The sequence below is a fragment of the Wolffia australiana genome, chromosome 16, assembly GCF_029677425.1.
Source record: "Wolffia australiana isolate 7733 chromosome 16, ASM2967742v1".
Taxonomy (NCBI): Eukaryota; Viridiplantae; Streptophyta; class Magnoliopsida; order Alismatales; family Araceae; genus Wolffia; species Wolffia australiana.
The window spans coordinates 657398-682371 of record NC_135850.1 but is presented as its reverse complement, the minus strand read 5'-3'; the positions used below and the strand labels follow the sequence as shown (position 1 = coordinate 682371).

Below are 24974 nucleotides of genomic sequence, written 5' to 3'. Positions count from 1 at the left end.
TAAGTGTTTCTTATAACGAGACTTGATGGCGAGGAAGTACATTCATATTTTTGGCAACATAATTTTATTGAATAACAATGACATCTGATGAACTAAATTTGAGGGTAATAAATTTTCTTTGTAATATACGTCCATCAATAAAACATCATAAAAATTGACAGATGGAATAATTTGACTGATTAGTGATGAGCAAGGGTAAATTCCATAGGGAATGTATATTAGAAAGTAAATGTTATTTATGTGACAACCAGGGGATGATAAAAAAGATATATTTTTAATTAAGAATGTGGCGAGATTGGAAGGATGATAATTGAATATAAGATAAAATGAACAAGTAAGAATGGATATCATTTGTTTTAGCACATAAACCACTTCTTAAGGCCCATTTGCATGTGGTGGCCCAAGTTGGAGATCTTTCTAGAAGCTGACAAGATCTGAAGAAAGGTATGTAGACACCTATAAAATCCTTTAACATATTTTTATTTGATAGATTCTTGTTCTGCCAAAGTCTGCAAGATATCTCTGTCATCTCTATTTAGAGGTGCATATCTTCGGTTTTGTCTTATCCAGATTCAATAAAGCCACACAATATCTTCTAAAAAATGTTCAGTAGGCCCAAGAATCTACAAAATATCTCTGCACAATATTTTTAGTCTTCTGATATTGTATCTTATCATGCTAGTTTTTTTTTGTCAATGCTTGTCATGGGTATCATCATTATGGGTGACCCTGACGGATATTATGTGGTCGGCAATCCAAATCGCACCGCCATGTCTTATCTAGGTTTCATTGAATAAAAGATTACATTCATTATTATTGCAATGCAATTTTTATAATGAAGTCCATGAATACATGCAATGACATAATGAATTATGAATAGATCATAATGCATTGACCACTGATCTTTAAACATGTAAGCTAAATATTCTTATTTGATGGATAGTCGAGATGGACATCGAATTATCTGGATAGAATAACACTACCTTATCATACTTATTCGATAAGTAAAGCTGATCATGTGGATATTAGTGTAGCGACACTAAGGATAGATAGTAGGTGCTCTTTGGAGAAATATTTCTTTGAATTGGTTTGAAGAATCCCTGAATGGTAGTATACCTAAATGCCAATCAGGTTAATTCATGACAATGTTGTACAAGTGATCCATTGATATGTGACACCAAGGACATCTTGTGGATGGACGCCTACATTTTGACTACAACTTACGAGTCTCTAATCATGGGATTTAAACAAGTCATAGCTTGAGTGTAGTAAGAAGCTTCCGAAGATGATTGAGTGGTCAAAACTGGATCATCTCCCCTCAGTATTAGAGGAGATTGACTCAAGGAAGACGATGCAGCAATATCCTAGCCAAGGTAATGAGGATATTGGAGAAGGCATTCTCCAATGATCCACATTACGCATCAGTACTAATCGAATGATAGATTAGGGTTTGGCGATAAACCATACCCTAAGCTGTTCGAGAGTCTCACGCGAATGATGGATTATACATGTACGGTAACTGATAACAATAAAGGTTTCATGAAAGAGTTCAAATAGTACTTAGTAAAGGATCTCAAAACTCACTCTCTTTCAATCAGCGTACACAAGTAGGAAGCAAGTTCAAGATGAATTTCACAATGATCTAGAGCCTCTATTTATAGATCAGAGGGTATGGACGGAAAGAGGAGGGGAAGAGGAATCAATGATGAAAATTTCAGCTCAATCAGAGTTGTACCAAAAGTTATGGTTGTTTGAAGTTGAGCTAATCCTAGCCCTTGATTTCCTTCTCTCTCCTCATCAACGTCCTCATTTTCCCTGACCGTTAAAAAGTCAAAGCACTTGATATTCCACGATTTTTGTATTCTGTGCGCGCGCTCTTCGTATTCTGCACCATGTCTACTTGAAAAAATGATAAAGGAAAACAAAGGAAAAACATTTAAAAAATATTTCTTGAGGATGACATGGCGGCAAGTTAGGGCGCCATGTCACATTCTTTTTTTAAATGAGTGGCCATGAGCGCGCCATGTTACCCTGCTAGAAAAACCAAAATACGTTAAAAATTAAATAATATAAAAGCCCAAAAAATACGTATAAATATAGATATTGACTTATAAAAATCATATGTTTCCAAATTTTATGTCAAAAAATTCCATAAAAATAATATTCTGTCTCAAAAATTATATTTTTTAGAATCTATAGTTAGAAAAATCCTGAAAAATAATAAAAATTAGAAAATCATTCTTAAAAATTATTTAATCATTTTAAGCTTGATAGCATGAAAATATGAGTGATTTAATACAAATATAAATGTAAATATGATCATATTAAAGCGCTAAACATGCATGTTATCACTTGGCGCTCCACGGGCTAGAAACTTAACCTATCGATTGGGTTAAATTGATCCTTAGTTAATAAGTCTACATGTGGATATAGTTAATTAATAAGGTTTGCCAGTAATTATTATTGGGCCACTAAATTTTTTAATTAGAATGATATATGGGCCTGGAGGGTCAGGCGTATAAGATCATAGGGACATTGGTGAATATATTTTACTTAATGGTTTTTTAGAAAAACCTAAGTAATGGTTTTTTTTTATAAATAGGGAAGGGGCACTCATTTCAAGCACCCAAGGGATCTAGAGTTGAGAGCCCCCCCCCCCCTTGCTCTACTCTCTTCTCAACTTAACCAAGGGAGTGTCGTCATGGTGAGAAGATATTCAGGATTTTGAAGAAGAGTAATAGAAGAAAGGTGGAGATCCAAGAGTAACGTGATCGTGTAGAGACTTCTAGAGACCGGGCACGTAAATGACTTAAGAGCAATCTCAAAGTGGGATAGTCAAGGGTGGAATAAGTTCCCCATAAGGTACATGTGATGTATTTATTTTACAGATGTATTGAGAATCGATTCACGCTTACGCATAACGGAAACCAAGTTTTCAATGGTTGAACCAAGACATAGAACCCAATAGACCCTTCACCTTTTGTGGTTGATGATAACTTGCAAATTATAATGGTTAATTGATGAATATTTCAGTACATTTATGTTTTTTAATGGCCATATTTTCATGTTATCATATATAAATGAAGATAAATGACATACACTTTGATTTTATTATTATTTCTCATTTTTAGTATTTTTTACATGGTATTTAACCTCTTTGCATTGAATAATTATTTTTTTACAGGGCTTGAAGTAATTGGCTGAAGGTTGGTAAGGGTTTTACTAATTTTCTGAATTTTTCCATGTTTGTTTTATAATTTTCTGACCATTATTCAGCCAGGAAATGAATTTTAAAATTGTAAGATTATTTTTTAATGATTTATTTATTATTTTAAATAACTTTTCTTTGAAATTTTGGCAAACATCAAAGTGTATTTCTTTGAAATTTTCCACGTCATCCGCCCGAAATTTGGGCGAATAAGTGGATGCAATTTTTTAAAATAATAATAAGAGAGAGCATTATTGGCTCATTATGGCATCGGAATGCACAATGCCATAATGAGCGAATGATTGTTTTAAAAGCATCAACGTGGCACATGATGACGAGAAAAGCGGTACGCATTTTTTTGATTCTTTTTGTTCAATAAATGCACATGGAGAATCGTTCTCCACGTGCATTTATTGAAGTATATTTTCACATATAATAATAAATCTGATAGAAGCATATTGCACACGGCAATAGTTGGTTAGTCGCTTGCATTTATTGCAAGCGGCAACCGACACACGCACATTTATGAATATTCTTTTGTATTACACGTACGCAGAATCGATTCGCGGCGTGTATTTAATGCACACGGCAATCAACTGTACATGCATTAAAAAATATGCTGTAAGCTCACCTTTTTTGTTTTGATTTAGTCAAAATGAAAACGAACGGGCGACGTGGCGCGTTCTCAGTCGTTAAAAAGTATAATCTCTCTCCTTCTTTATCGCTAATGATTTGATTTTTTTTCGCACACAAAGACGTGGCAGCATGAGATCCGAGAGTGGAGAAAAACAATGTGACCAATTAAAAAGGGGCATTTTCTATCTGAGTGGATGAGAGATAAAAATCTAACGGTTGAGATGAATCATTAGTAGAATGATGATATCTTGAGATCTAACCGTCCGATTGAGCCCAAATTTTGAGGGCACGTCTGTCATTTCCCCCTCTACGATCCATACGGTTGGTTTTTAAATAGAGGTCAGGAAGAAGGCGAAATTGACTTTTTAAGCTCTCCCTAAGGATTTGGCAAGGAAGGACATAGGAGTTGCTTTGGAAGTCAACAGATCTTGGTTCATCATTGAAAATTGTAAGTTTCTAATTTGATTTTTGAACTTCTTCTTGAACGATTCTAAAATGCCAAGGCATGGGCGAAATGTACATGCCCTTGAAGTTCTTTTGAAATAAAATTAGCATTGCATTTTGATTTTGATTCGAGATCTTATTTTTAATCTTTTGTTCTACATAAATATGGATCAATTCTGCATTTTTAGATTTTTGAGATGAGTGTCGAATTTCACTTTTTCCCCAAATTCTTCTACTTTCTCTCTCTAGGTTAATTTGTCTACTTTCTCTCACTAGATTTGGAAATTGATTGTTTGGAAATTTAATTCCATATATAAAAAACCTAAATTAAAATTTTCATCCCAAAATTTCGTCCATCTTGAAGTCCAATTTCAAAATCCCTTTCTTGATTATTGATTCCCAATTTTAATACATAAAAATTGTCTTAAAAATTGGGAAATTAGTGATCCGAATTAATCTGATCTTATAATTAAATTTATCCTATCTTGAGTGTCTTGACTGAAAATATCAAAATCAAAATTAACTTTGTACTTAATTTTGATTAATTATAAACATAATTAAAGTCTATTAAGTGCAAAATGAATTTATTCTTGAATTAAATTATTTAAAATTGGATAAAAATTCTTGCTTAGTGTCTCCCTGTGGTTTTACCCCTTGCTTTCTCTATACACAGTATTTAGTGATTAAGGGTTATTATAAATTGTATGCATAAGTCTAAAAGACCAAACAAAGACATATTTACACATTAATTTTAGGCTTATCAGTCTAGATAAGACCCCATGTACCGTAGAAGGATGATATTGAAATAATTTGTTTTGTCGGTAATATTATTTTTCCCCTCTGAGTGTTCTCCTTGTGAGAGAGTGCTCCTCTACTCGTGGCCTCAAGCAAAACCTCCTGAACTCAAGGGTTGGAGAAGCTAGTTATGGTAGAGCAAGCTTGTGGACTCAAGGCTTGTTTCTACACTATTCCTACGCTAAATACCCCTTACAATTGAAATGGAATAAGTGGGTCCGAGGAATGTCAATGATGAATAAATTAGATATGTATGGATGATGCTTCCAATGGCTATGAATGATATGGATGTGAGTTGGCATGGTTGTATGTGATGGGATGGATAATTAGTGATATGATAGGATTGATGTGATGAAGATATGTGGATGATGTCGAGAAGAAGAAAACAAAGTAAGTGCAACAAAACTCAACGTAGATCCTTATATTCTGCCATGATCATGGCAAATTGTCACAATGGGAAATCATCTCCACTTCTCAATTGTTTTTTCACTTCAAACGATGATGAACATAAGGAAAAATTATTGGATCATTAAATCAGTCTCTCATTCAGCTAATAGAGTAGGATCCATTCCAATATTAACATTATATGAATCAAGGGTGTATTTACAACTCCAAAAATATAGATGAAAAGAGGACGAAAAGATCAAGATACACTCAAAATTTGAGTCTCAATATGTTTTTGAATTGTCGGATAATGTTATTTGAAGTTAAATAATTCTCACCCTTAAAATTTTTCTCTCCCCTGGTTTTATCTCTTCATATTAAGTGGCATGAAAAATTCAGAAATTTGGAAAAAACCATAAAATGAGTATAAATACTATAAATGTATATATATTACATAAAAAATATATCTTCTAATTTAATGTCAAAAAATTCTAAAAATCTATTTTAAGGTTTATAAGTATTTTCTTCATACATATGATGTCAAAAAATCCATAAAAATATTGTAAAGACCACAAAAATAAAAATATCGTTTAAAGAAATATTATAACATTTTACACATTAATGGCAACATGACCAGCGATACTCATCATATGGGTGCAACAAGATAGTGCTGTTTCATTTAGATAGTTCAATGCCCTTCACAACTGTACTTCAAATATGAATATTTAGAATGCATGATTAAATAATAATGATTTATGTATTATGCTCATATCATAATTCAGCAAGTTGCATTATGTATTCATATACTTCATAATAAAAATCAAACATGATTAACAAATAGTGATCTAGATGATGGAAAGATATGCGTTCAAAAAAGTAATCACATAGTCCACATCTTGCTCAATGTTCATTAGAATGATGTATTCATTGTAGTGCATGTTTGATGCTTAAAATGATGTTTATGAATACGCGATGCTACTTAGTGAATTATGATAAGATCATAATACATAAATCACTATTATTTAGGCACGTGTTCTAGATATTCATATTCTAATTAGTGTGGAGCCTCTAAGAATATACATTGATTTCTCTTAGGAGAAAAAGTTCATTAAATTGATTCATACAAATCTCTAAATGATATTATACTAAAAGTTGTGGACCACAGGGTGTACCTCGGCGCCCCATGGGCTGGAGATGAGACCTATCGATTGGGTTAAATTAATCCAACATTAATTGATCTATATGATGACATAGTTAATTAATTTTTAAGGCACATAAAGGTTATTGGGCCATTGGAGTCATTAATTAGGTTGATACATGAGCCTAAAGGGTGCACACAAATGGTCTTTCGGATGCCGGAATATATATTTATGAAAAATGTCCACTTAGTATAACTAGGGGAAGTCTCTAAAAAAAAATAACCCTGTCCAAAATAATTTAGGGGCCTTCCCCTTCTTCTCCCTTCTCCCCAAAGGTTTTTGATGGAGGACCGTCTAGTCGAGCAGGTCTAGACTCGTCATCAACCACGTCGTAGAGCCCAGCTGACATGAAGGACCCAAGTGTTTGCTTCCAGGTTTGAGGAAATGACCTTCATGTCATTTAATTCGTATTCATGTTTTCTTTTCATTCTATGGAGGCCCGTCCTGTGTACAACCCCTCCTCTTCGTGTCGTTTTTGTTTTACCATGCTCGCCTTTAACTGTCGGGGGCACCCCTCTTGCGTGTTCACAGGCCTCCCCCATGTGCGAGTCTTGGTCATGATTTTTTTTGTTCACAACCTTTTGGGGGGGGGGAAGTCCCTGCTTGGCTACTCCCCCCCCCCCCCCCCACATTATATTTCGAACACATATATGTCCATCATGAAGATCACTATTTGTTAATCATGTTTGATATTTATTATAAAGTGTATGAATACATAATGCAACTTGCTGAATTATGCTAAGAGCATAATACATAAATCACTATTTGTGTTTTCTTTTTGTTTTATAGAGGCCCGTCCTGTGTATGACCCCTCCTCTTGGTGTCATTTTTGTTTTACCATGCTCGCCTTTATTTGTCGGGGGCTTCCTTCATGTTCACGGCCCTCCCCCTTTTTAATAGAAAAGGGGAGGGAAGGATCACGATAGTTTCAGACCTGTCTTTTGAAGGAAAATTTGTTTGAAAAAAAAAGAGAATTCTGTTTGTTGTGTGCTAGGGTTCCCGAGCTCCCTCCTAGGGAGATCCTTGGAAGAAGAATACCCTGTTTTCTTGCAACCGAGGGTCTCCAACTTCTCCTCCCAAGAGGGGGAGATTCTATCGCTAGTAGAACTGCGTAGGGATATTCCATCCTCGGTTCAGCATCATTGCCTCCATCAAGCCGCCCTTGGTTGCACTCATTAGTCGCTGACAAGTTGCCCACCCTTCAGAGTTGCACCGTGCTTATGAATGGGTTGCTCCAACGTTGTTCGTGGAATCCGCAACCCGCATATCCATGGGTGGCGCTGCACCTAGAAGCGACTCAGAGTGTACTGTTAGTGCTTTTCCCGCTGTGACGTGGACTTCTCACATCCCGTGGAGTTGCCTAGAGACCAGCGACTTCCACCACCGGATTTGATCTCAAACCTTGAGCTCCATCACCCCTCCCCTCCTTCAGTCTATCGTCCCTCAAGGCCTGTGGTACGAGCGTATTCTTCTGCCTATGTCATGAATATTTTCCCCTCTGCCTCGGTCTCCTACAGCGCCTGCGCTCACCGTGGTGGTCCATGTGGGGTTAACTACTATCCCCCCCATCCGGCGCATTGTTACAATGGAGGTCGCAATCACCATACTCTAGGCCTTGACTGTCTGCAACTCCAACTGATGCAATCCCTCTTACTTGACAGCAGCAGCCGTGTGTTCCAACAGAATGTAGCACGGCATGCCCCTGCCCATCAGAATACCGTATTGTGGGCATTGCAAACTCAGCACATTGTCTCTCGTTGTGTCCCACCATCTCTATTGCTGATCCGTGCGCCAAGCCCGCAGCACCCACTATAGGGCCGCGACCCATTGTTGTTCACATCCCACCTACCGCTCCCGCAACCGAACGATTGACAACACAATTGTTTCCGCGTTCGAAAACCTTCCCCTCCCGAGACCGCCGCCTGCCTTGAGCATTCGGCCCCAAGGCCACATGTCATTACATTCCTCTCCTCTTTACATTATTATTACTACTTTCAGTGTCATCCTCATATGTTCTGTTTCCACAAGAGATTTGTACGGGTTTTAGGACCGAATTCACGCTAAGAATTTTATTTTGTCGGTGTTGGATTAGTGCTGCTCGTGGTGACGGGCGTGGATGCTAACGGACGGTGAATGGTCCCCACACCAACGGCCTTTGAGCCAAACATCCGGGTCATTGTGAGCCTGTCCATGCCTTGACTCCTCGTGTTGTCATTTGTGCTTACACCTTAGATCACCTGGATTTCATCGTACTTCTCGTTGATTTTACTAAGCATACACATCATTTGATCTTGTTGCATCACACATTCTCGTCCGGCCCCTGTGGTGCGACACAAGCCGCTCGATTGTGACATCCATCGTGTTACATCAGTTTCTCCACTCATGTAACAACATAGATAGAGTGTGAACGGAGCTCATCATGGTGAGTGAGGAGATTGATGAGCCATGGACCGCATGTATACATCTAGACATGTCTCACACATGAGTATCTCAACATGTCTGACGAGCATGAAATCAGGGTTGTTTAAACACAAATTAGAGCATCAATAAAAAAATAAGACTCAGTCAAATTAATGATTAAAACATAATATAGTGATGAGTGTAGGTTGAATTTACGGAGAAATAGGTGTTTTCAAATAAAAATCCGCACGTACGAGATACAATTTTAGAGTCTTGAATGACGGTTTGAGTGAAGAATGATGAAATAATGGTGAAAACACGAAGAGAGACCTGATATCTACCCAATCGATCCGAAGTTTTCTGAATCAGATCCGTATATAATGAGAAAACACATATATAGAAAGTCGGGATTCAACTTTTGGGGGTTTTATTTTAATTTTTTTTTTTGAAATTAAAATCAAAATTAAATCTAATCAAGCAACACTTTCGATGGAACACATCAGAACTAACCTTGAACATGTGATTCAATATATCCAAACGCATTGGATTGAGGTTATCCTCGTCGTGAAGTCCTCAATTCAAGCCCACACATTTTGACAAACATGTTGCGGCTGGTGCTCAACCATTGTTCTCGGGCGGTGGATCTCACCATTGACAGTCTCTCATGGCACTTTGGCATTGGATCTCGCTATTTGCGCCAACCAAACTCACCGTGATCCTTCCTCTTCAATTTTGCCAAGGAAATCTCAGAGAGAACTAGTTTTTCTTTCAAAAGGAGAAAGAATCATTACGGTTCTGTTTTATGCCCTTGTTAAGGATGGTCGCGGCCTTGGCCATCCGATCACCCTTAAGTGGGGAGTAATCGGCAAGGATGAGGCCGTGCCAGCCCCACACAAAAGACCAAATTGAAGAGAGATAAAATTGTGGTCAGGAGAGAGAGTAGGGTTCGGAGGAGAGAGAGAGGATCGACGGCAACTACTGCCGCCTTTGCCATCGGAGCCACCACCCTAGTCACAACTGCCACCTTTGCCGTCGAAGCTTTGTTAAGGCATGAGAGTGCCTCTAGGGGCAGTTGAACGCACAGCTTCGCCCGCGGCGACCTACGCGTTAACCTGCGCGGTCCGCCTAGGATGGCGTGCACAGCTCCGTTCGCAACAACCTGCACGGTTGCAACCTCGGTGGCCCGTGCTGCTCCGCACAAGGTGGTGCTTGTGACAATGCACGCGACAATGTTCACGACAATGCACAAGGCGACATGCACAGCTCTGCACATGGCTGAGCACGCAGCAACACCTATGGCGCCTCTATTGTTGGCGCCACATCATGCACCGATACGCCCATTGAAGCCCCAATTCCTACGGTGGTGCTGCCTTTTACACCGCCTCCTCCAATGGAGATTCCGTCATCAGCATCGCCTCCTGCGGAGCTTTTGTCAATGGGGCTTCTTCATGTAGAGCTGCCTCTTTTGACACTTCCCATAGTGTTGTCTCCAATGAAAGTGCAATGCTTGTAGAGAAAAAAATGAAGGGTCATATTAAAAGTCTCTCTCTCACATGCCACACCTGCACTAGGCAAGCACAAACACGCGCCCACAAGGCATATCTCCCTATTGGCTACTCCAAATTGGGTGAAATCTTCACTCAATTCTTCTATCTTGTGATGGAAATATATGTGGCCAGCAAGCCAATCACACATTCCATATCTCGTTCCATGTTCATTAATAGCACATATTCATTATAGTGCACATGTGAAGCTTATAATGAAGTCCATGAATACAATATCCAACTTACTGAATTATGATGAGATTATAATATGGAGATCACTAGTCTTTAAACGTATGTTCTAAACATTCTTATTCAAAGGATACGCAAGAAGGACATCAAAGTATCCGGATAGAATAACACTATCTAGCCTCGCTCATATGATGCGTATGACCGATCCCATAGCCATTAGTGTGGAGACATTGAGGATAGATAGTGGGTCCTCTTTAGTGGAAATAGTTCGTACGAATCCTTGAATGGTATTATACCAAACATTCAATAATGTTGATTGGCGTCACAGTTGTGTAAGTGGCCCTTTGACCTGAGACACCAAATATATCTTGTGGTCAGATAGTTTTACTTTGACTATGACCTACGTGTCCCCAATCATGGGATTCTAAATGGTCTTAGTTCAGGATGCATCAAGAAGTTCACGAAGATGATTGATTGGTCAAGATGGGATCGTTCACCCTTGGTATAAGAGGTGAAACCCAAGGAAGACGATGCGATGAAGTCCTTGGCCAAGGTAACAAAATATCGGCGAAAAGTTCTTCGACGATTTCCAAATTCATCAGTACTAACTTGGATGACCGATTAGGGTTTGATAGTTGACCGTACCGTAAGTCATCCTAGGAGCGTAAAGTGGATGAGGGACTATACAAACACAATAACCGATGATGAACAGGTTCCATGAATTATTCGATACACACTCCTCTGTATCTTCTAGAGCACGAGGTGTAGCTTGGCACCCCATGTGTTGGAGACTTAACCTATCAATTGGGTTAAATCGATCCGATGATAATTAATCTATATGTCGATATAGTTAATTAATTTGGAAGGCCAATAAAGGTTATTGGGCCGCTCGAGTCATTAACTAGACTGATACATGGGCCTAAAGGGTCACATGCAAATGATCTTTTGTACGTCGGAAGATATACTTATGTTTTGGGGGTTTTATGATAAATACCCACTTTATATAAATAGGAGAAGGCTCTTAAGTAAATTCATCCAGGTCAGAATTTTTCAGGGGCCTTTCCCCTTCTTTTCCCTTCTCCCCACACCCCTTCTCCATTCCCCATGTGTTCAGGACAACATAATGACGGGGACAGAGATTGAACGAGGCTCATTAAGAGGAGTAGATCCGACGTGCCGAGGACCGCGTGGATACGTATAGAGGTTTCACACTTGAGCGGCTTGAGTTGTCTTACTTCGAGATCGAAGAAATCACAAATGCAATCCGTGTAGAGGTACTTCGTTTCAATAGTTTTATTGATGCCGTTCGATTTCACAATAGTCTTCTACTGCGTATCCTTTTGATTTCTTCATCTATATCAAGGCCTATAGAACCCAACATCTTGGAGGGCTTCGAATTCATTCATCTTGCATTTCACATATAAGAAATTCACGCATTCACATTTAGCACAAACTTGGCACCCTGGTCTTGAAATGTTGCCCGCGCTCGGCGTGCCACAACTGATAGTCGTGAAATCTTTTAAACTGGATCTTGCAATCATAGAATTCCAAATAAACTGATCAACTCATGAAGGTTTAACCTTGAGAAAGGTCAAAACTTTAAATCACATCGTATTAACGCTAAAATAATGAAAAAAGCAAACAGTTGATGAAATAGAATGAATACAAAAATGAAAAAATTATCAATTACATGCATCAAATTCATACGAATTATGCATTAATATTGGTTATAAATGATATTATTAATTATCATGATATCATGTTATCAACATCTCACTCGATGATCCAAGAAATCAAGAATGCAATTTATGCCCATGCGATTTGATTCATGGTTTTAATGATACGATTCTGTTTTAAGTCTTTCATTGCAAATTGTTCTTAGTTTTCATCTATATCAAGGCCCTAGAATCCAACATAATGTGCTATTCTTTTCAGATATTTTTATGTCCTCTCAAGTATCCTTCGATTAGGAATATTTTGACCAAATCTTTAAAGAGTAGTGATTTCTCTATTTTGATATTATTCTACTTCCCTTAGTCATTATAAATTACTATATTTCATTATAATCACCACATGTGTGTTATAATGACGAACTTTAAATGATGTAAAAAGTTTGATTGGCTTGTAGACCACTTATATTTCCTTAAAATATTTTTATTCACCATCCTCACTTAAGCAATGTATTGTCCTTGAGCCATAATACTGGAAAATATTGAGTAATCTTGTACATGGTGTGTGGATTTCATTTAAGATGATGATAACAGAGATAAGTTCAATTGCAAAAGCTCCTCTCATGTGCAATATCATATGTGGTTGGTGAATCAGTAAGACATGCGCCTATAAACTAACCATACCTTTATTAAAGCACAAACAAAAAGTATGATTATCCAAATAATGACCATAATATCTAACAAACTTTAAATACATAATATGAGATGCATGCCTATTTTTATTTGAAGTCTTCAGCACAAGTTTTCACATAGTTTCATTTGATAATTTTTATGTCCATGTGATGATATTTAAAGTTATACATGTAATAGTTTCATTAGATGTATACCTAAGAATTATACTTTTAAGCATACATTTAATAGGCATTGGTCAAATGATAATGTGTTATTCCTTAACATGAGCTCACAGTTTTAGTGTGGTCAAATCCAATCTTCTAAAGTGATATGAGATAATCATTAAAATCACATGGTTGCACCAATTTTAGAAGTAAAGGTTCAAATTATTTTCCAATAAAGTAGGCTCTTTCACCTTATTATTATGTGAATTTAACTCAAGGTATTTTCACATGGGGATTTATTCGCCTCTAGGGCTTTGCATCTATCCTCTTCACTAATCATACCCTCATAGTTCCTTAAAGATTATCCACCTTTCCCTCAATCCCATACTGGCTCATAAATCATGTCATTGGTAATAAAAGCATGCCATCATTTTAGTTGCATATTTGGGCATCACTCTTTTCTTGATCTCATGGGGTGACGTGAAAGTGCCTTTATCTTTGTCTCAAACATAATTGTGGTTCATCTTTATCATAGTCTGACTTTTTTGTAAGCATGCTATTGAGTGTTGTAATCTTCATAATGGTTTTTTGTTCCAACCCATAGTAATTTGTCATTGCTAATCCTAAGCTGGCATGTAGGATATTTGCTTTATCCTCATCGGTGCAAATATATTTCACACAAGATTCTGATGCAGGACAGCTACACATATATTAGAATAATGATTAATGACAACTGAAGATGGACCCAAACAAGCTACCGTTCACAAATATGCCTTAGATTGTGTAAACCTATGGATGTGAATAAGGAAAGAGCCCCTTTCCTTGATCAAGGATGAGAGGACTGTGTGTAAGCACTGCGGTGTATATTTGGCCCTAGATGCAATGATTGGTAGGTCTCCGTCAGGATAAGCTAGACATTCAACTTTTCTATCTAGTTTGACGACACGAGTAAACACACAAGGAAGTACTGAAAGAAATAAAGCTTTAGACTTATGAGAGGGGTGGAACGAGTGCACTTGATGGCTGGACGACAATCGTTGGTACTATGGGGCAGACCGTTGACCCAGCCAAGGAGACCATTAATCAGGTTTAGTAGTCAAATGACCGGGGGTCAAGTTGCCCATTAATCGTTGACCCATCCAAGTTGACTAGAGCGGATACATATTGACAATTAACTGTTGTCAAAGTTTACCATATTGACCGTTGCCCATTGAAAGTGGTTTCACTGTGTTGATCGTTAACCATGTTGGCCACCGGGTGATCGCTGACTGGTTGTCGTGGTGAAGAGATGAAGCGATGATGCATGAGATCAAGATGATGGAATAGAGTTGGTGGAGATAGATATAGATAGATAGATAGATAGATAGATAGATAGATAGATAGATAGATAGATAGATAGATAGATAGATAGATAGATAGATAGATAGATAGATAGATAGATAGAGAGAGAGAGAGAGAGAGAGAGAGAGAGAGAGAGAGAGAGAGAGAGAGAAAGAGAGATAGAGAGAGAGGGGGGAAAGAGGGCTAGATATAACAAGCGATAGCAGTTAGAAGAAGAACGTTGAGTCGTTCGTAGGCCGCGTGGGCCACCGGTGGGGGAAGCGTCTGCAGTCATGCTTGCGGCATCGTCGATTCAATGGTTTCATCTCCACCTGATTCATTTGATGATGGACTGATGTGTCCCAAATTTACAACCCATTTAGACAGAAAATGGTTGGAAAATTTAAAATTCTTCTCCTTGGTTCAGATTTGTGTTGAACTAGATTTGTTCTTTTAGGTTGCAATTTTGTCTTGCAAACTTCCATCTCCATCTCTATTATTGTCTTAAATTGCACTATCTTCTTGTTCATACTTTATAAGTGAGTTCATATGATAACGAGTATTATCTCACTGAAAATAATTTACATTTTTATTACATCATATTTAACTCTTATCTGATGATATTCACATGTTATACATTTCCAAAACATATATTATTAAAGAAGATTCTATTTATAACGCTTGAAAGTCCAATTCACAGTATTTCTATAAATTCATGAATATTCAATATCTAACAATAAAATACAAGTTCCTAGTACGATTAAATTCTAACCATTTACTAGTTCATAAAGTTTGTTGCATTACTGATCAAACATCTTTTCACTCCATCAACGCCGAGCTTTAAAGTTCCATAAAAACATGTTGTGCACAACTTAAGTTACAGATAATAAAATTCTACTTCAAATACATCAAAGACTAATTTACATTACTTTTACTGATTTCTATAATATCATGTTTAGTGTGAAAATAACAAACATTGTCTTGATTAGTTTCATACCATGATTAGGTTCTAATCGTTTCCTTATTCATTTGAGTCACGATCCAACTAAGTTTACATTTTTAATGACATCCATTGATTTACGAGGTTCAGTTAAATTCATAATAGCAGAAACTATAGCTTTTAACTGCCTCCATTTTTAGATTTCCTTTGCACTATTTTATTTATTTAATGATATTCAAGAAATAATTCGAAATAGGCTTTCTGGGGGTGACGGTTGGGGATAAGGCGAAACATCCACGTGGCGTCCACGTCGGACAACCATAATGGGCTTTTGGCGGGTTAACGTTAGTCAACAAAGGTTTGAGTCGGCCCATCCCCCTGGGGTCAACGTTTTTTGTACGGTCAACCATTCCGTACGGATAACGGTCCAAAGTTCCCGCCATATATAAACTCCCCACACCCCCTCGACCGCATTTCTCTGGGAAAACGGCCAGCCATCTCTGCTGGCCATCAGGCAGAACCGCCGGTGAGCACCGGCTGGAACAGAATAAGCCCTAATTGGGGCAATCCCTCCCCTGCCTCTGCCTCCGGTCGCGGGTTCCCTCGGCGACGGCGAGGTTGGAAGAGAGGGCTAGATTGCCGATCACCATCTGATCTCAAGCTTTCATCAGATCTGAGATCGTTCTGACAGGGAAATTCCTCACTGCGATGAGAAGAGTCGCGGGGAATCGGCGATCGGAAGCAGGTAAAGATGGCAGCTGGGGGCAGCAGTTGGTGGCCGTCGCCATCGACGGGGATAAGAGCAGCCAGCACGCGCTGAAATGGGCGGCCGATCATGTCATCTCCAGGGGGCAGATCTTCGTCCTCCTCCATGTCCGCCGCAAGATCACCACCATCCCCACGCCAAGTATGAATCCTCGCCTCTTCTGTTCCTTTTGATTCCGTCGCCAGTCTCTATTTTGGAAGTGATTTGATTATCTGATATTCTCAAATGTTCCTCTTTAGATTGCATCAGCATCTTCCGTCTCAAATTTCTGAGTGATATGTGGTGATGAATTGAATCTAATTGAACATGACGTTTTGATGTTCTCAAATGTGCCTATTTTTATTGCCTAATCGTCGTTCGCGTTAATTTTCGATGTGATCTAATTTGATGATTTGAATATCCAAGTTCATGATGTCGTGCAATGTATATTGCATGATCGTCGTTCGTCTCAAACGTCGAAGTTAGCTGATTTGATGATTTGAATCCGTTAGTTTCATAACGCCCTGATATTATCAAATGTTCCCATTTAGATTGCATTGCCATCGTTCGCATCAAATTTCGAAGTGATCGGATTTGATGATTTGAATCCAGTAGTTTATGATATTCCGATGTTCTCAGACGTTCCTATTTCTAGTGCGCTTTAGTCGACGCTCATCTCAAAATTACCGACTGACCTGATTTGATGCTTTGAATTACTTGTTCATGGTATTCCGATGCACGTTTAGGGTCGATAGTTTCCTGACGCTTTTTTCTATGTTTCTTTCATTTTTGTCTTTTCAGCGGGGAGCCAACTTCCCATATCAGAGGTGGAGGAAGACGTGGCAGCCACTTTCATGGAACAGATTGACAAGCAGACGAAAGAACTGATTCTTCCTTTTCAATGTTTCTGTAGCAGGAGAGGGGTAATTCCAACCACCACTTCAGAGATTTCTTTAATTGTAGTTTTGATATCCGTAAATCCGGATAAAACTGTGGAAAATTCCATCGGGTTTTCTCTCTCTGATCGAGTGCATAGCCTCGGAATTTTACTATTCATATTCAAATCTTCCGCATCCATCGACGAATTAGATGTTACATCCTTCCCCCAGAAAAAAAAACATGAAAAATACTTAAACTTGATGCACTTTTTCTCTGCAGTGTTCTTATTATTCTAGCTCTGACATTGACAGACATTGGAAATCTTAGTTTATAATCACGTTTGTCTTGGATACAGTTACAGTGCAAGGAAGTTATATTGGAAGACAATGATGTACCAAAGGCGATTGTTGGCTTTGTCACAGCTAATAACGTGGATAAGCTGGTCATGGGAGCCTCATCTAAGAACGCTTTTATGAGGTAAATGTCTTTTTTATCATCTAATATAGATTAATAAAGGTAATCTCTCATCTTTCTGGAATTTTCTATTTTTACAGGACCTTAAAATCCGATGTGCCAACCGCTGTATCAAAAGCTGCTCCCGATTTCTGCTGCGTCTATATCATCTCAAAAGGAAAAATCTCTTCGATCCGACCAGCATCCCGTCCGAATAAAAACACAGCCGTCGTCCACCAACTCGAAACACCGGGAAATCAATTCCAGTCCATCAAAAGTGAGTTAAACTGGTCCTTAATTTCTCTATTTCTTTCCCGTCTCTAAAAGAAAAAAAAACTTTTTTCTCAAGTCTACCTGCTTCCCTTGCAGGTGAACCGGATGCCAGACACCGCACAGAGGCTATAAGAAGGTAACTCCAACAAATCAAGTCCCACAACCAAAAAAAAAGAAAAATCATTGTGAAGAAGCAGTGGTGATCGACGTCGAATGATTAATAGACTATTCGATGAAGGGTCCATTTTAATCGAACAGAACCATTAAATATAGGACTGCCGACTCGGGCTTCGAATTGGTCCGAATTGATCGACTGATCAGATCAAATCAATCGATCGAATTCGGCAGTTCCAGTCGGATTGCCGAGCCTTGGATTAGGATCGTGCGGCAAATTATTAACACATCCGGGGTTTATCTAATAAATCGAACGTCTTTGAATCAGGTCTTCGGGAGGACTTACAGCCGGAAGCAGCCCAAGCATGGATTTCAGGCCAGCGGGTGTGCTCCACGACAGCGGCGCTGACGGGAGGAGTTCAACCAGCAGTCATGGCGAGGCCTACGTGGACCACAGCTACTACAGCACGGCATCGTGCCCGAGCCCGAGCAGGGCGTACGCAGAGCTCATGGCCAACAGCCACCCTCTGGACAACTCGCTTCGCCCGGCCGTGTCGCTTGAGAAATCTCCCCTCCACGATCATACCAGAGGCTTCAAATGGAGCAGAGAAGAAGAAGGCGACGTCTGGTCCTTTGAGGGCGAACAAGCCTGCAGAGTACCCTCTTTTCTCTACCTCTTCTTTCCATAAACCAACTCTAATTACAATCTCCGTGTCATCAACGCAGGAAGATCTCGAAGCCGAGATGAGACGATTGAAACTCGAGTTGGAACATTCGCGGAGTATCTACAGCAGCATTGACGACGAGGTACCGAGCTGGGATTTAAAAAAAAAAAGAAAAGAGAGACGAAAAAGAGATTAAAATTCCGTGCTCTGGATCGCAGGAGCCGGAAGCGTCGGCGCGGGAGGAGGAGCAGCCGCGAAGATCGTGGCCGGGAGCAGCGCAGAAGAAGAACATCTCCGAGGAGAGGAAGATGCTGCAGGAGATGATCCTGAACAAGAAGGTCCTGGAGGGGCTATCCACGGACGTTCCCTACCGTCGATACGCCATCGAGGAGATCCAACGGGCGACAGACAACTTCTCCGACGAGCTCAAGATCGGGGAGGGCGGCTACGGGCCCGTCTTCCGGGCCACTCTCGACGACGCCGCCGTAGCCATCAAAGTCCTCCGCCCCGACGCCGCCCAAGGCGCGGAGCAATTCCAGCAGGAGGTAAAGTCCTCCGCCCCTCGGATCTAAATCGGACGGCCGAGTGAGGTCCGCGGATTTCTCGCAGGTGGAGGTGCTGAGCTGCATGCGGCACGCGAACATGGTGATGCTGATGGGGGCGTGCCCCGAGTACGGGTGCCTGGTGTACGAGTACATGGCCAACGGCAGCCTGGAGGACCGCCTCTTCCGCCGGTCCAACACACCCCCCCTGCCGTGGCAGCTCCGGTTCAAGATAGCCGCGGAGATCGCCAGCGGTCTGCTGTTCCTCCACCAGACCCGGCCCGAGCCGCTGGTCCACCGCGACCTCAAGCCCGGCAACATCCTCCTCGACCACAACTTCGTCGGCAAGATCGCCGACGTGGGGCTCGCGCGGCTCGTCCCCGCGTCGGTGGCCGACGCGGTCACGCAGTACCGGCTCACGGTCGCGGCGGGCACCTTCTGCTACATTGATCCGGAGTACCAGCAGACCGGCATGCTGGGGATCAAGTCGGACATCTACGCGCTGGGGATCATCCTGCTGCAGCTCATCACGGCGGCCCCGCCCATGGGGCTGGCCCACAGCGTCGAGACGGCCTTGGAGGAGGGCCGCTTCCCGGCCATGCTGGACCCGTCCGTGCCCGACTGGCCGGTCCGGGAGGCGCGTACCGTGGCCGAGCTCGGGCTCAAGTGCGCGGAGCTCCGCAAGAAGGACCGCCCCGACCTGGCCTCCGTCGTCCTCCCCCAGCTCGCCGCCCTCGCCGCCATGGCTCAACAGTCCCCCCTCGCCTCCACGTACCCCCACCCCCACAGCCGCTGAATTCATAGCTCAGTGACGCGGACGGGACGATTTTTCGGCCCGGACGAAAAAACGTCCCGTCTAATGATGTGGACGAAATTCCGGACGAAAATTCGTCCCGGGGACCACCGGACGGGACGGCTTTCTTACCGTCGGACGGAAATCGGCTGTAGATCTACGTTTCTATCGTGTCATATCCTTTTGCGCCGAGGGGAGTTTTGTGTGAGAGAGCGCCATGGCGGGGCTCCTTCGTTGCCTCGTTTGCCCGCCGTCCGTCGCGTCGCCGCCGGAGGCTCGGCGGCGCCGCCGTCTCCCTCTTCCGAACTTTGGCCGCGGTCTGCCTTCTCCTTGCTCTTTCCCTTTGTTCGAGATTTTTCTTCTTGCTGGAAGCCGCTAGTCGGATCGGCGGAAACTTAAAAAACTGTTCACTCTCTTGTTCGTGAACAATCCTCCGACTAGCGCCTGAAATTAACTAGTTTATCCGCAATCGTACCTTGAAATACTGTACAGTTTATGTTCCACCGAGTGAGTGGACGAGGAAGAGGTGGAAATCACTGGCTGAAAGCTTCGGTAGGCTGTTTTTAATTAGGGGGGGAAGATTAATCCGGTTGGTGTCCTGGGCTCGGTTGTTTTGAGCGGGAAAGTAAATAGTGGGTTGCCTGCGAATGTGGCGGATGGTGGGTTCTTCAGGTCATTCAGGCCCGCAGAGGGGTTCATCAGATTCCCAATTCAGGATACCGTACAGGATTTTTCGTTCCAAACGCCATGAATTCCATTTTTTTCATTTTTTCTCCATCCTTGCCGGGTTTTCTGTATTGCTGCTTCTATCAGCTCAATCGCCCGGAATATTATTATTACAGACGTTTTATGTGTTTTTTATGTTTATTTTCTGATAGTTTTGTTCGAAGTTTTGATCTGCTTCTCAATGTCTCGGCAGATGCAATATTTCAGATTCGGCCAGCAAAAATTAGCGATGCACCTGGGTTTCTCCAGTCTCTCAAGGCAAAACCAGATAGCGATGCAACAAGGGACACGCCTGACTGTACTTGCGACGTCGGCAGTAATTGCCATCATCAGGTAGACAGCATATCTGGTGAGCCTTCCTCGTTTTTAGCTCGAGCACGTTGTAAAAGCTGCGTCATAAGTGTACGCTATAGTTGTGATTCTTGCACTTTCCGAAAAACTAATGGCAACCCTCTAGATTGCTCAAACGCGAGAATGTTGGTAAATTGTCCCTCCCCATCGTCGGTTCATGCCACTTTCTAAAACAAGTTGCCATCCGTACTACCAAAGAACATGGTTGGTGTGCCTGAATTTTTTCCATCTGGCTTGCCCATGTCTATTTCATTTTTAGCTCATTGTATGAATGAAAATTCTCTGTTAGATTTAGTTTGGCTCTTCTCCGTGTAATCTCTCTCTCTCTCTCTCCCTTGCTCCCTTGCTTCAACTTCACTCTTTATCTCTCTCCTTGCCTGGCTCCCACTTCACACACACACACACACACTCTCACTCTCTTTGTGATTAACTCTCCCTTCCTCGCTCCCACTTCACACACACGCGCACACACTCTCTCTCTCTCATTAACGCTCCCTTCCTTCACACACACACACAAACTCTCTATCTCTCTGATTAACTCTCCCTTCCTTCATAACTCCCACTTCACACACACACTCTTTCTCTGATTAACTCTCCCTTCCTTCATAACTCCCACTTCACACACATACACACTCTCTCTCTCTTTCTGATTAGCTCTCCCTTCCTTCCTCTCCCACTTCTCTATTTATCTCTGTTAATCTCTCTCTCTTGCTTCCTGGCTCCCATTTCACACACTTTCTCTACCTTTCTGATTAGCACTCCCTTCCTTCTTCGCCCCCACTTCATACACTTTCTCTACCTCTCTGATTAACTCTACCTTCTTTCCTAACCCCCACTTCTCTCTCTCACACACACACTCTCTCTCTCTCTCTCTCTGTGATTACCTCTCCCTTCCTTCATAACTCCCACTTCACACACACGCACACTCTCTCTTTCTCTCTGATTAACTCTCCCTTCCTTCATAACTCCCACTTCACACACACGCACACTCTTTCTGATTAACTCTCCCTTCCTTCCTCCCCCCCACTTCACTCTCTATCTCTGTTAATCTCTCTCTCTTGCTTCCTCCCTCCCACTTCACACACTTTCTCTACCTTTCTGATTAACTCTCCCTTCCTTCCTTGCTTCTACTTCACACACTTTCTCTACCTTTCTGATTAACTCTCCCTTCCTTCCTAGCTCCCACTTCACACACTTTCTCTACATTTCTGATTAACTCTCCCTTCCTTCCTCGCCCCCATTTCACTCTCTTTCTCTCTCATTCTCTCTCCCGTCCTTCCTGGCTCCCACTTCATTCTCTGTCTCTTATTAACGCTCTCCCTTATTCCTCTCTTCCTCTTCACTCTCCATCTCTCTAGCCTCGCCTTCCCTCTCCTTCCTTCTATCTCTCTTTGGAATAGTCAGCAGGCAATTTTGAGTAGGATGTTACTCTATCTGTGAAGCTGTTTTCTGTCACTGATACGGTTTTCTTTCATGCAGACTTTGGTAACAGCACCAGCTTTCTTTAAGTCTCTGGTCGCTGTTAATGCGTTGACTTTAATGATTCCCCTTGAAGCCCTAGCCGAGACATGCGAAAATAATAATTCTCTCTTCAACATGCCATTGCTCTTCGCCATTGCCATGGTTGGAGCCACTGTTGGGGGTAAGGAAAAACCATTACCTTATAATTCCCTTTCCATCTCGTCGTTCTCTGTATAATCGAAACCCTTCCCCTGTAGGTGTATAAGAAAGATCTCAAATTTCGACTTGATTACTTACTATGAAATCTGTGTGTAGAAAGATAATGAGTTTAGCTTGGCGTTGGCAGACAATGGCAAACTTGTCATCCCTGAATTTGACCTTAGTCATGATCATCATCCATGCGTGTCTTGGATGATCTGTAATGATGATGATGGGATCACTACAGTTTGATGATGAGGTTACTTTACCCAAATCTTGTGACCGATGTTAGAGGACCTTGATGAATGGGGATGATGATGATGACGATGACTCATCATCGGCTGATGGAAAGCATTGACAAGGACAATGCTGATTCATCATTCTTTTTTTGCCATCTTCACCCCCCACTCCCTAAAGTCATCATTGATGCTGGACAATTATTACTATTTTCTTCCATGCTACAGGACTATTGGCAAGGCAGAGGAGAGGAGAGCTGGCGCGGCTGAACGAGCAGCTGCGGCAGATCAATGCGGCCCTGAGGAGGCAGGCAAAAATAGAGTCTTATGCACCGACGCTGAGCTATGCACCGACGACTAAGGTGACAGAGGCAGAGGTTGTTGTTGACCCAAGGAAAGCGCAGCTACTCACTCGACTGAGAACTGGCAAGAACTTTCTCCGCAACCAGGACCCCGAAAAGGCTTTCTCTGAGTTCAAGACGGCCATTGACCTCGCCCAAATGCTTGACGACCATGTCAATGAGAAGAAGGCAGCCCGTGGTCTTGGTAAGTATTCCACCCTTGTGGGCATTTTGATAGATATAAACTGTGTTGTCTTCGTCTGTGATAATTTAGTGTTTATGGTTTAGGGGGGTTTGCACTCCGGTAGGTAACAATTCTTAATTAATACTTCATTCTCTATGAAAAAATTAACTATGTTAGATTAAAACCCTACTTTCCTCATCTTAGAGAAATGGTTTTAATCAAGAGAGCCGGTTCATTGTATTTTGCCCTTTTAATTCTGTCGTCTGAGTTGTTTTGTCATTTGAGAGAGAGATACCTTACATAAGCTTGCTAGCTTAAACATATTAACGATTGTGAGACAATTCAATTCATGTAAATTATCTCTTTTTGGGTTTGCTATAATGGTTGGGTGTTTTTATATTTCTCTCAGGGGATTCTTTATTTTATGTCCTGTAACCCTTAGAGAGAGCGAGTGGATTTTACTTTTGTCTGGCAAAGTTTTTGACGAGTGAACTATAATTCAACTCCTGCGAATCATATTTCTTGTGGTAAATGCTATAATGGTTGGGCGTTTTTATATATTTTCTCTCAGGGGATTCTTTAGTTTTATGTCCTGTAACCCTTAGAGAGAGCGAGTGGGTTTTACTTTTGTCTTGCAAAGTTTTTGACGAGTGAACGATAATTCAACTCCTTTGAATCATATTTCTTCTGGTAAATGATAGTTGAAGAATCATTTTGCCTTTCCTCTGGTGGTCGTGTCATCCTCTGAGAGAGATTGAGAGAGAAATGGAGATGATGTCAAGGGGACAAGAATGGGATGTGAGGGAAGTTGGATTTTATTTATTTGCAGGGGCATCGCTGCAGCGGCAGGGGAATTACAAGGAGGCGATTAAGTACCACTCTAGGGTGCTGGAGATCTCCAAGCGGACGGGCGAGGAGTCGGGCAGCACTGAGGCCTATGGCGCCATCGCCGACTGCTATACTGAGCTTGGGGACCTCGAGCGTGCTGGTAAATTCTATGACAAGTACATCGCCAGACTTGAGTCTGACTAACCTCTGTCTATCTCTCTCGTCTCTCTGGTTGATACGTTTTTTGCCGTAGAGCTTTCAACCCCCCGGACATTTATTTTTTATCAGTTGATTAGCATAATAATGAATATTATCATGGAATCATGAGTTCAACACATCTCTCTCTCTCTTTACATATTTCTCTCTTTTTTTTTGAAATTTTGAACTGGGATCACATGCCCATGCTGTGGTCATATTTCTCTCTTTACATACTTCCCAGGCGGTTACTGCTCTCACCCAAGCACGCTTAACTTCGGAATTCTAATGGTATCCGGTACACTAACGTGCTGATACTAGTAATTTACATATTACTCTCTATCTCTCTTGTTGACTAATTTTAAGTAGAGCTTTCAGCCCCTGGGCTACTTCTATCTCCATCTCATCTATCTTTATCTCCCCGG

The 24974-nt window shown here is 41.2% G+C and overlaps 2 protein-coding genes across 2 annotated transcripts; both read left to right on the top strand.

Moving 5' to 3' along the window:
- Nucleotides 1–15970: 15970 nt before the first annotated feature.
- LOC144713492 (U-box domain-containing protein 52-like) lies at nucleotides 15971–20205 on the top strand. The gene is made up of 9 exons (XM_078588087.1): nucleotides 15971–16472; nucleotides 17112–17233; nucleotides 17545–17666; nucleotides 17744–17919; nucleotides 18012–18051; nucleotides 18358–18685; nucleotides 18756–18836; nucleotides 18913–19239; nucleotides 19304–20205. Exons 1-9 carry the CDS (start codon nucleotides 16274–16276, stop codon nucleotides 20030–20032), a joined length of 2124 nt encoding a protein of 707 aa, XP_078444213.1. The 5' UTR covers nucleotides 15971–16273; the 3' UTR covers nucleotides 20033–20205.
- FLU (Tetratricopeptide repeat (TPR)-like superfamily protein) lies at nucleotides 20187–24675 on the top strand. Its single transcript, XM_078588088.1, has 5 exons — nucleotides 20187–20346; nucleotides 20949–21088; nucleotides 22586–22748; nucleotides 23230–23547; nucleotides 24356–24675. Exons 1-5 carry the CDS (start codon nucleotides 20247–20249, stop codon nucleotides 24556–24558), a joined length of 924 nt encoding a protein of 307 aa, XP_078444214.1. The 5' UTR covers nucleotides 20187–20246; the 3' UTR covers nucleotides 24559–24675.
- The last annotated feature ends 299 nt before the right edge of the window (nucleotides 24676–24974 follow it).